This window comes from Cornus florida, unplaced genomic scaffold, assembly GCF_030987335.1.
Source record: "Cornus florida cultivar Cherokee Brave unplaced genomic scaffold, ASM3098733v1 CherokeeBrave_3.0.0_Hap2_Chr01, whole genome shotgun sequence".
In the NCBI taxonomy this organism is placed as follows: domain Eukaryota; kingdom Viridiplantae; phylum Streptophyta; class Magnoliopsida; order Cornales; family Cornaceae; genus Cornus; species Cornus florida.
In genome coordinates this window covers 70,422,302-70,434,494 of record NW_026775571.1, presented here as the reverse complement: position 1 = coordinate 70,434,494, position 12,193 = coordinate 70,422,302, and the positions used below count along the sequence as shown (strand labels likewise).

Here is a 12,193-nt window from a genome sequence, read left to right as displayed (position 1 = left end):
TAGAAGTTATAACTTCTATTTAACTTGCGTACTAGTGTTTAAAAATTACTTTTTAAGAGCTTTTTATGTCCGAAGAGTTATTTTATTTGTTTAGCAAATATTTTTTGAAGCTCTTCTAATACTAAAATAACTATTTTGTTCTTAGATGAATTGCTTTCTGTTTTTGTTTTGAACCATATGACAATAACAAAATAATTATGTTTTTTAATTCAAAAGTCCTCTCCATTTTTCAATTTGAAGGTTCGGAGATACACAAGTATTTGAAGAGCCCAATAGGGGGTGAATTGGTTTAATCAAAATTTTAGTTCTGTTTCGCAACTAGTCATGAATCAGAAGAAAAAAACATATTGATTGACATGGAACAAGGAAACATCCAAAGAGCCTTTAGACTTCATAAAAAATCACTATGATTGAAAAGAAACACACTATAGGTTCCTCACCCTTTCCTTCTCTTCACACTCACAGTGACGATTTTTACAACCTCAGTATACAACCTACAGCAAATCAATCACTCACGTAAACAAATACACCAAGCTGTGTCACACACAAGTTGTTTACAGTCATTTGAAGCTTATCTTTCAAGAGACTCGAACAGAGAGAGAGAGAGAGAGAGAGAGAGAGAGAGAGAAACACCAAACAGAGAGCCAAAGAAGAAAATGAAATTGAAGAGCACTAGTTGCCATTAAAATGACAAACAGAGAGAGAAACACCAAACAGAGAGCCAAAGAAGAAAGACTCAGCAAAACCCAACAGTACTTGGATTGCTCTCCTGCTTCTTGCCTAAATTATTTTTAAGTTGGTATAAATGTAAATTTTTTTTTTTTTGTTTTGTACCGTGCTAAAAGGTTTTGTAAATAGTGGTCAAAAATTGAAACACCAATTTTGTATTTTTACAAATAAATTTTTTTTCTTCATTTTTTTGAAAAACTCTTAAATTACATTTTAAAACATTTTTTTTAAAACATATTTTTATTTTTTTGCTTCCAAAAATCTTAGAATAAATAGACATTGCCAAATATGTTTTGAATTATTATTCAAAACACTCTATAACAAAATATTTATTTTGTTTCAAATTAAAACAAAATATAAAAAATAAAATACGAACCAAAAATACTCTTAAAAATATAACAATGGATTATAAAGATCACGTATACCTTTTCAAGGTCACCGAATTGTACTATTTTTATTGATCACATTTCGTTAAGTTACAAGACTCTTCCTTTATGAGTTGATGAGAGAGAAAGTGAATTCAAAACATAACCATTTGAAGTTGAGGTAGTCAACTTAATATGGATCCTTATTATTTTATATTTTTTTTTCCAAATTTTATTACATTGTACAAATTCTACCTCACAAATCAAAATATCCAATTTTTTTCGAGTTAAAAATAATAATAATAATTAAATAATCAAACCATCAGCCTACCCCAAGAAAGAATTTTTCTCATTGCTTCAGGTTCATTCTCCCTTCATGGGTTCCATCTTTCATTAGCCATGTCTTATCTGCCTTCTTTTTCAATCTCTAATTTAAGAATTGTCATGGTCCTGTGTGACTACAATGGCGAAAGGATTAACAAGTAGTCTAAGTAGATATATAGATGATTGAAAGTGTACAAACTGATTATACTTTGTAACTGATTATACTTTGTTTGTCGAATTTCGATGTAAAATATTTTTTTTGAAAAATAATTTTTTTTTTTAGGTTAAATATTTTCTTTATTTTTGTTCTTTGGCAAATGTGTAAGTAGAGATTGAGATCAAGTCCATCAGACAGAATATGTAAAATAATTTACCGAAAATTAATAAGTATGTTATTTTTGTTAAGTTTTAATATTTTTTTTTCTTTGAAAATATTTTACAAAAACCAAACACCAAAAATTAAAAAATATTTTGCATCCGATCAAACGGAGCATAAATGTGGGTGATCATTACTATATATATATATATATATATATATATATATATATGCGCGCGCGTGTGTACTTTTTGAAAGTCTGGAGTACTATTCGTATTGTTCTCATCTTCACCATATATTTCAATTAATGGAGTGGGCAGTAATTGGGAAGAAGTTGTTATGGGTTTTCATAGTTTTGGTTCAAAACCAAACCAAAACCAAAACCATGGAATGCAAGGTTTGCTTCAACTCATGGCCTTTTCCACTTTTATTTGTTTAGTGCATTTTTACCTTCAACATTATAAACAAAATAACTCTAAAAGTAGAATCAAAGTACTCCAAACTTTTATTCAAAAATTAAATTTTTGAAAAATTGAAACTAGTACGGAAGGAAAATTGATAACAATGATTTTTTTATTTTCTTTTTTTCACCCCCTTATATTTTCAATTTTTTGTTTATTTATTTAGATTTTATTTTTCTCATTTTTTAATTTTTCTCAAAGTAAATATACTATGAAGTCTATGATTAATATTATAAACAAATTTATTTTATAATTGATTTATAAATATCCGTCCAATCCAATTATTCACGGAAGAAAATACTTTTTTATTATTTCCCTTTCATTCCCCCTCCCTCTTGTCTTTATTATTCATCATTTTCCATTCGTCTATCATCAATTTGTCAATTGTTACGGTCGTTGTGGGGGCTATAATTGAAAAAGGATTAAAAAATATATAGAAGACTAAAAGTCTAACAATTGATTATAAATCTAAATAATCATATATATTTTTTTGAAGGTCAACTTAATTATATATTGATCACATATACATATTCACTGTAAAAAGTAAAAATATTTATTTTCTCCTTTCCTCCTACATTTTTTATAAAACTTTCTTTCCTCTGGTTGTATATAAATGGGATGTTAATGAGATCAATTGTGTTAAATATATATATACATATATATATATATATATATATATATATATATGAGATCAATTCAACTGTTAAAATATGGATTAAAAATGTAATGAAACTGAGTCGGAATCTAATTTCTGGTGGAAGGGAAAGACTTTTGGTTGCTTCACATTCATCTCCCTCCTTTTTTAAGTCTACTATATTAATTATGCAACTTTTTCAACAGTGTGGACCCATAAATGCATTGGTTGCGAAAGGACTAAGAACTACATATATGACTAAATAAGTCTAAAAACTGATTATAAATGTGGATGATTGATTGACAGATGTGGAAAAAAGTTGATCCCATTGTACACGGAAGGAAGGACTTTTCATCGCTTCGCCTTCTTCCCCCCCTTTCCTTCCTCTCGTCTTTTCTTTTCCTTTTGGCCCCTTTTTCCATACGCCTATGGCCCATTTGTCAATTGGTTGCGTGGCCGTTACTTGATAGAAGACTAAAAGACTATATAAATATAAATTAGTCTACTAGAGTACTTTATACTGTCATACAATTAATGGCTTGTTGTTACAATTAATATTCCACCACATATGGGGAACTTGACTTCGCTCAGGGCTGTGTCACTAAAAAATATCAAATCAATATTTATTAGAATTTAAACACTCAAGAAAACATTCATTTTATGCATTATTTTCTTTTTTAAAAATTAAAATTATCCATTTGAAAGTTTTTTTTTAGATCACCACCTTACAGAAAATAAATAAATAAATAAAAATTATAGTCTAAGAGTTCATGATGTTAGTTAGGATCTTTCTGAAAACATTTATATTTTAAATTGAAACTTAAAGTAATAAAGCAGCAAAAAAAAAAAAAAAAAAAAATGAACATGCGTATACAAATATAAATTAGTCTTGTCATACTTTTGAAGGTCACTTGTATTGATCACATATTCACTGCAATGAATGGGTTGGTGTTACAATTAATATACTCAAAGGTTGTCTTCAAGATGATTGGAATGCTTTAACTCAAGCCTTTTTGCACTTTTATGTGTTTAGTAGTGCGTCTTTACCTTTAATATTATAAACAAAATACTGTAACTCTAAAAGTAGAATCAAAGTATTCAAAAAATTTTATTCAAAAATTAAATTTTTGAAAAATTGAAACAAGTGCAGAGAAAAATTGATAACAATATTTTTTTTTTCCCTTTTCATTACCCCTTATATTTTCAATTTTTCATTTAGTTATTTAGGTTTTATTTTTTTTATTTTTGAATTTTTCCCAAAATAAATATATTATAAAGTCTATGATTAATATGATTGTTTAAATTTATTTTATAATTAGTTTATAAATATCGTTCCACCCAAATTATACACTGAACGACAGTAGTGTTTCTTGTGAAAGGGAAAGACTTTTCGTTGCCTCCCTTTCACCTACCTCCTTTATGAAGTCTATTCTATTTAGCTTTTCCAACGGTATGTACAAATTATCAATTGTCATGCTTAGTGTGGGGGCTACCCATAAATGCATTGACTGCCAAAGGACTAAGAACTACATATTTGACTAAAGAAGTCTAAAAAACGGATTATAAATGTGGATGATCATTGTAGAGTGTATATATACTCTTTGAAGGTCGTCACTGAATTGTACTATTTATATTGATCTCATATTCACTCTATATATCTCAATTAATGGGGTGGGCAGAAGTTGTGAAGTTGTTGTTGTTATGGGTTTTCATAGTTTTACTGGTTGAAAATCAAAACCATGGAGTGGAAGGTTGTGTTGAAGAGGAGAGGACTGGGTTGCTTCAACTCAAGGCCTCTTTCATTCGGAACAGTACTGATGATGAGATAAGGCATGATTTGGTACTTCCTTCGTGGGTTGATGAGAGAGAAAGTGATTGCTGTGACTGGGAGAGAGTCGCTTGCAACCACACCACAGGCAGAGTGGTGGAGCTCACTCTCCATGATATAGGGATACGGAAGTACTTTTCTTATGATGTGCCCTTGTGGCCTTCTTTAAATGTCTCCTTGTTTAAACCTTTTGAAGAGCTGCTGAGTCTTGATTTATCTGAGAATTTTTTTCATGGCCCTGTTGAAAATGAAGGTAATCTAAACATTTCCTTGACTAAAGTTTAGACTATTTTTTTTTTTAAATAATCGTAACGTTATTTCTTTTTTAATTGTACTTAATTTATTTTTCTTTTTAAAATAAAATATGATATGAAAAAAACTCATACTATATTATATTGATGACATATACTCATTCTTTATTAAATTTGCATGAATTTACTTTTAATTTTTTGTATTAATTGTTTAAATAAAAATCTTAAATAAAAAAATTTAAAACAATTTAAGTAATTTCTTATTATTTTCAAGAATATATTACATAAAAAAGGTATTTTTTATTTAAGTACTTTATTAAAATTTCATAAATATTGGATAAAAAAGAAGGGAATTTTTCCCGTAAAAAAAAAAGTTTAAACTAAGTATAATAAATTGTAAAATTTAATTATAAGTTAATCATATTAAAAAATATAATTACAAAGTGAATGCTGCGATTGGGAGAGAGTTGCTTGCTACAGGTAGAGTGGTGGATCTCACTCTCAATAATCTGATGATCAGCCTTACAATGTCAATCCTTTGCTATGTAATTATTTTTTTCTCTTTTCTTCTAAATCATAAATCAAAGCCTTCCACTGTTTCAAATAATCTGTAAGGTTTTCCGTTTTTTTGTTATTTCACTTGGGCTTCCAAACATCGCTACTACGGTAGGTGATTACATAGTACTAGTATTATACAGAAGCATGGAGATTTATTTATTAATTTATTTCATTTGAAGTAATTATTCTCTCTTAATTTGCAGGTTTTGAAAGGTTGTTGAAATTGGAGATCTTAAACCTTGCTTTTAATGGCTTCAATAACAGTGTCCTAGAACCTTTGGGTTCACTCACATCACTGAAAACTTTAAATGTCAGTTGGAATATGTTGGAAGGACCTCTTCCTGTCAAAGGCATGTTTTGTTCACATCATTTATACTGAGCATCTAACATTCAATACCTTTATATATATATATAATTCCTATTCAATTGTCTTTACTCTTTCTGTTTCAATTAATTTAACTGTACAGAGCTATCAGCTCTGAGGAAATTGGAGAAGTTGGATCTAAGCGGGAACAGTTTAAATGTCCCCCTTCCAGTGCAAGGTAAAAGCTACTTAGATACATATTTAGAATTTTCTTTTGCAATTCAATATGTAGGGATCTGGTGAAGATTATTACCACCACCACCATCACTATAACTAAAGTTGTTCTATGTTCGTAATTTAATATAAAACCTGAGTTTTCTTGGTTGCAAGACCGTTTATAAGTCCGGAATTTGTTTTAGTTTGTAATTAATATGATTATTTCTCTTGTATATTGAACTGAAGTATATAAGAGCTTTATCAAAAAAGATAGCTTGTTAAGTTGAGGTTTGCAAGTGTAGAGGTAACAATTAAATCTCTAGACCATCTTCAACAATGGATGTAGAATTTAAGTCACATACTTGTGATTTCTTCTTTTTTTTTCTTTTTTCTTTTATTTTAATATATATATATATATATATATATATATATATATGATGGTAGATGAGCTTAAATCATAATATCATTTTTAATTATATCATCTTCTCTACGTACCCAGATTATCAAACTTCGTCAAAATTGAACAAGTTAGAGCACCTGGATCTAAGTTACAACAATTTCAACAAAGGCATTCTAAAGTGGTTGGCTAATCTCCCGGTTCTTAAATTTCTATCACTGGAGTCCAATGGATTGAAGGGGCCCCTTTCCAATAATGGTATGTGTAGTTGAAATTTTCTTTCTGATAAATATTTCTGTACCATTTGGTTATAAGAGGGAAAAATATGAGAAATTGGTTGGGTTTCATAATATAGAATGGCTACGTATGCATTCTATACAGACTGAATGGCACGCTACACAAATATCTTCCTTCTAGTTATTAATTGTAAGGATAATTTTTTATTTGGTTATTCTACCAGAAACATCACTGAATTATCTACATTCTTCATTTGGTAGATTTGATTTCATTCAACAACTTGAAGGTTCTTGATCTGAACTTTAATATATTCACTGGAAATATTCCCCCGCTTATAGGGACCTTGACTTCGCTCAGGGCTTGTCACTACAAGATATCAAATCAATATTTATTAAAATAATAATAATGAAGCTTGACACTTCTGCCAAGATTGGTCCAAGTTGATAAAGGGTGGGCCCCACTAAAAGTTGTGTCTATCCACTGGCCGCCTGTTATTTTTGATGTGTTATGTTCATTAAATATATAAAAAAGTTTGGGTTTCGTTTCGTTATATTTTATAAATTTGACCCGTCAAAATTTGTAAATTAAATAATTTACTTTAATTGAACGACTTAAAAATTACGTATTTTTTATTATGATTTGTTAGCTTAACTTAACTTGTAAGGAAGAATATGCAATATACTGCATCTTCCATTTAATTCTTTTTAATATCTTTTTAGAATTTAAACACTCAAGAAAACATTCATTTTATGCATTATTTTCTTTTTAAAAAATTAAAATTATCCATTTGAAAGTTTATTTTAGATCACCACCTTACAGAAAATAAATAAATAAATAAATATTATAGTCTAAGAGTTCATGATGTTAGTTAGGATCTTTCTGAAAACATTTATATTTTAAATTGAAACTTAAAGTAATAAAGCAGACCAAAAAAAAAAAAAAAAGTTTTAAATTGGATCAAAACTTTGAGACAACCTTAATCGATTTCATCCATAAACCTCTTTCTTCGATCTCTAGTGCTTTTACTTTGAACCTAGTACCATGAAAATTTTATGCTACCATAAGATTTCATATCAGAAATTGAAAATTTTTTGAAGTGAACTTATAATATTTAACCATATCTCTAATACCATTAGCAACCTTGAGCTATTAAGTTGAAATTGAACCACTTTTATGGTCACTAAATTAATGTTGAACCACTTTGATCGCTACTAATGAATAATAAATTTGAGATAAGGGAACTACTTTTATCGTTTACTTCATTAAAATAGAAAACGACTCCACAACTACCCCATATCTTTTAGCATGCTTCGCTCAAGGCTGTTGTCTTCTTTTTCTTTTCTTTTTTCTTTTAATATATATATGATGGTAGATAAACTTAAATTATAGTATCATTTTTAATCATGTCCACTTCTCTAAGTACCCAGATTACCAAACTTTGCCAAAGTTGAGCAAGTTAGAGCACCTGGATCTAAGCTACAACAGATTCAACAAAGACATTCTAAAGTGGTTGGCTAATCTCCCAGTTCTTAAATTTCTATCACTGAAGGGCAATTGGATGAAAGGGCCCCTTTCCAACAATGGTATGTATGCATTCTATACGGACAAATATTTAGTTATTCTACCAGAAACATCACTAAATTATCTAAATTCTTCATTTTGAAGATTTGATTTCATTCAAGAACTTGGAGGTTCTAGATCTGAGCGGTAATATATTCACTGGAAATATACCCCCGCTTGTGGGGACCTTGACTTCGCTCAAGGCTGTGTCTTTGGCGGACAACAATCTCAACAACAGTTTGTCTATTAAAGGTAAAACTACTGAAACAAAATAGTGAGTGGCATGGTGTCTTCACTATTTATTCTATCAAATCTTCTTTTTACACATCACTAGCTGCAAGACAAAATGATACTCCAACTTCTCTCTCATTCTTCTTGTCTGCTGCAGGTTTGTGTGAATTAAACAACTTACAAGAGTTGGATCTTAGTGGTAACTCGTTCCAAGGAATCCTTCCTCCATGTTTGAGCAATTTGAGATCCCTTAGACTGTTAGATCTCTCTTGGAATCAATTCACTGGAAACATTTCTTTTATAATATCAACCCTCACATCTCTAGAATACTTCAGTCTTAATTTCAACCATTTTGAGGGTTTATTCTCATTAAGCTCCTTAGCCAATCATTCCAAGCTTGAGATTCTTGAATTAGGCAGCAACAAATTGCGGGTGGAAACTGATCATTACTCAAATTGGGCTCCCAAGTTTCAGTTGAAAATCCTAGGGTTATCAAACTGCAACCTCGCCGGTGAAATACCCGAGTTTCTTTTCCACCAACACAAATTAAGAGTTGTTGATCTCTCCCACAACAACTTGAAAGGAGTGTTTCCTTACTGGTTGCTTAATAACAATGCAAGACTTGAATATCTGGATGTCTCCGCCAATTACTTTGATGGCCAACTTCAAGAAAACATTTCAATCAGTCTTCCATACATTTCGTATCTAAGTTTATCCACAAATTCTTTCAAAGGTATTCTTCCGTCATCACTTTGCAACATGAGTGCCTTACAGATATTGGATTTGTCTGTTAACATGTTCTCTGGAGAAGTACCAAAGGAATTGGTTTCAGGTTGCATCAATTTGAGAGTCTTGAAATTATCCAGCAATAAATTTCATGGTCAAATACTCTCAACACACTTCAACTTGACCAACTTCGAGGTTCTGTCTTTGCATGACAACCAGTTCTCGGGAATTTTGTCCAACACAATTTCCAAAAGCTCCCACCTAACTCTGTTGGACATTAGCAACAATTACTTCTCAGGGATGATTTCTAGCTGGATATTTAATATGACAGAATATGGGATTTTGGATGTCTCTCATAATTCTTTCGAAGGCCGGTTACCATGTGAAGTAGCTGAAGGTTGGGTTTTGGATGTCTCTCATAACTCTCTTTCGGGATCATTACCTTCTTGCTCATACCCAACAGCTCATATTTATTTGCAGGCAAACAAATTCACAGGACCAATACCAAATGCTTTTGTCAATTCATCATCTATGAGGACATTGGACATTAGCGATAACAGCTTATCTGGCAATATTCCCAATGGGATTAGCGCACTCTTCCACTTAAGAGTACTTCTGTTGAGGGGAAACCATTTGAGTGGTTTGATTCCAAATCAATTGTGCAAGTTGAATAAGATATCCCTTTTGGATCTATCCAACAACTATTTTTCTGGGTCGATACCTCGTTGCATTAGTAACTTCTCTTTTGGAAAGATAGGCCCAAATCACGACGGGTCTTTTCAAATGGGCTTTGGTACTTCGAGTGGGTTGAATTCGGCCACATATGGAAGTTTCTTATTAGTGAGAACATTCTCATTCTATGAATCTGTATTTGATCCAGCACTACTAGCAGAAGCCGAGTTTGTTACAAAAAGAAGGCCTAGCTCTTACAAGGGTGATATCCTGAATTACATGTCAGGATTGGATTTGTCATGCAACAACCTAACAGGTGAAATCCCTCATGAGCTAGGAGAGCTAGTTGAGCTTCGTGCATTGAACTTGTCTCACAATCAGTTAAAAGGATCCATCCCCAGAAAATTCTCTAGCCTGGCTCAAATAGAGAGCTTGGACCTTTCTTACAATAACTTGAGTGGAGTGATCCCTATGGAGCTGACCGATCTGTATTCTCTAGCAGTCTTCTCTGTAGCTTACAACAACTTATCGGGTAAAACTCCTGACTTGAAGGCCCAATTTTCGACATTTGATGGGAGCAGCTTCGAGGGAAATCCTTATCTCCGTGGACCACAATTAGAGAAAAATTGTGCCACCGTTGTTCAGTCTCCAAACACACCAACAACAATTTCAGAAGAAAGTGAGGCAAAAGATTTCCACCGTTGGTATGACATCGATCCAGAGGCTTTTTATGTTACTTTTTCTGTGTCATACATCATGTTCTTATTAGCACTGGCTTCTGTTCTGGCTATCAATCCGTATTGGCGAAGAAGGTGGTTCAATTTCATTGAGAAGCGTATGTATTCTAGCTAGTACTTTGTTTCTGATGCTTTCTACAAGCTATTGGCTCATTAGTATAATTAGTTGTTATTCGCTTTTATAAATCAGTCGAGTGTACTAATGCTAATAACTACCTTTATACATACTCATGGTTAATGGAGCAATTAGTTCAAAGCTGAAGAGAAAAACTTCACTTTATCTATTTCTCTATTCTCTGTCATTCTCTTTCATTATTTTTTCTAGTCTATTATTGTTTGGCATTTGACAATACAGGTTAATTGAAAATTTGTTCTTTTTAGGATTTGGGATAATTTAGCAATGGAACAATTTTTGAATTATTTTTTTAAGAATGAAGAAGATAGCTTTGGCTATGAGATGGGGATCCACTGTAGTACTTGAAATGCTGGCAATGACATGAAAATTTTTATACCTAATGATTTGGGACACAAGAAACATTTAGAACCAATATGTATTCAAGGAGTGTTAGATTATGAAATTTTTTTTCTCCATGCCTAAACGTATAGTTGATCAAAATACTCCTATTTCAGATTATTTATTTGTCAGACTGGTGACAGAAATATCTCAGAAAGGCAAGGAAAACAACAAATACAAAAAAAAAAAAAAAAATTGAATGGATTTGAGGGAAGAAAGCAAATGTGAATAATTATTAAAATAATGTCAAAACAATGCTTTACTAGGAAAAGGAGAGTAAATATTCGAAACACAGACATAATAGGTATAAACTACAAAATATAAAAATGTACACATTTTAACACAGATAAAGTAACAATATAAACAAAATAATCAATAAACTAGGCTGTAACAATTAGCAATAAAGTATTAAAAATAAGCTTTTCTCCTACCAACTTAATTCCAGTCTCAAAATGTTTCCATAATAAACAGCAATGAAAAATAGGTGGAAAATCAACATTTATATTTTTCTCTACAATGCCTTTAGCCAAATTATTTGGACTATATGTATCTCTTTTCCTCATTATGGTCAATCAATTTCTAGCTTGCCTTGTATTATCATTAGTGCAAGATGTTTCCTTAAAAGATAACAAAGAGGGATATATATATAAAGTTAACGGCATCATCATATTGATTAGAAAAGCAAGTATAAAGCTAGTTAGAAAAGCTTGAAGAGCTACCAACTCAACAACAGAGAATAGCTGCAGGGAATTTAACCTCTCAACTGAACAACAGAGAATGACTGCAGGGATACGTCTATTTGCGGAAGAATGGATCTACATACACAACTGCAGGTATGTTGCACTGAATCAATTGCACCAGTCACACTCGTATTCTACCTCATATCTCTCCTTTTGTACCACACAACAATCAAATGATGAGGAAAACAATCGAATCAATCTACACAACAAGCCCACCTGTTTCATCATCAAAAGGTGACAAATCCACCAAAGTTTGATCACTGGCTTCTCCTAAGCTCAAAGGATGTATCAATTAAAAGAATAGCAAGTTTGTCACCAAATCAAAATTACAAATTAACTTAGACCTAGTCCATCCATCTCTCAAGAATCCCTACTCAACTGTTCATATGTATC

General features: G+C 31.3%; 1 protein-coding gene across 4 annotated transcripts; it reads left to right on the top strand.

Annotated features, from left to right (window-relative positions):
* Positions 1 to 4,410: 4,410 nt before the first annotated feature.
* On the top strand, positions 4,411 to 10,836 carry LOC132299820 (receptor-like protein 13). Of its 4 annotated transcripts, none has more exons than XM_059796648.1 (7): positions 4,411 to 4,910; positions 5,670 to 5,816; positions 5,934 to 6,008; positions 6,486 to 6,641; positions 8,048 to 8,203; positions 8,286 to 8,432; positions 8,569 to 10,836. In XM_059796648.1, exons 1-7 carry the CDS (start codon positions 4,496 to 4,498, stop codon positions 10,659 to 10,661), a joined length of 3,189 nt encoding a protein of 1,062 aa, XP_059652631.1. In that variant the 5' UTR covers positions 4,411 to 4,495; the 3' UTR covers positions 10,662 to 10,836. The 4 variants fall into 4 exon arrangements, with proteins under 4 accessions (XP_059652631.1, XP_059652639.1, XP_059652647.1 ...); XM_059796675.1 differs by lacking the exon at positions 4,411 to 4,910 and adding an exon at positions 5,289 to 5,453; XM_059796656.1 differs by lacking the exon at positions 6,486 to 6,641.
* Positions 10,837 to 12,193: the final 1,357 nt, after the last annotated feature.

What these genes read in the sequence shown, in the direction of transcription:
- LOC132299820 (XM_059796648.1), top strand. Translation starts at nt 4,496, where the DNA reads ATGGGGTGGGCAGAAGTTGTGAAGTTGTTGTTGTTATGGGTTTTCATA. An exon ending in TGTCCCCCTTCCAGTGCAAG is followed by an intron (nt 6,009 to 6,485) that starts GTAAAAGCTACT and finishes CTACGTACCCAG; the next exon opens with ATTATCAAACTTCGTCAAAA. An exon ending in GGGGCCCCTTTCCAATAATG is followed by an intron (nt 6,642 to 8,047) that starts GTATGTGTAGTT and finishes CTAAGTACCCAG; the next exon opens with ATTACCAAACTTTGCCAAAG.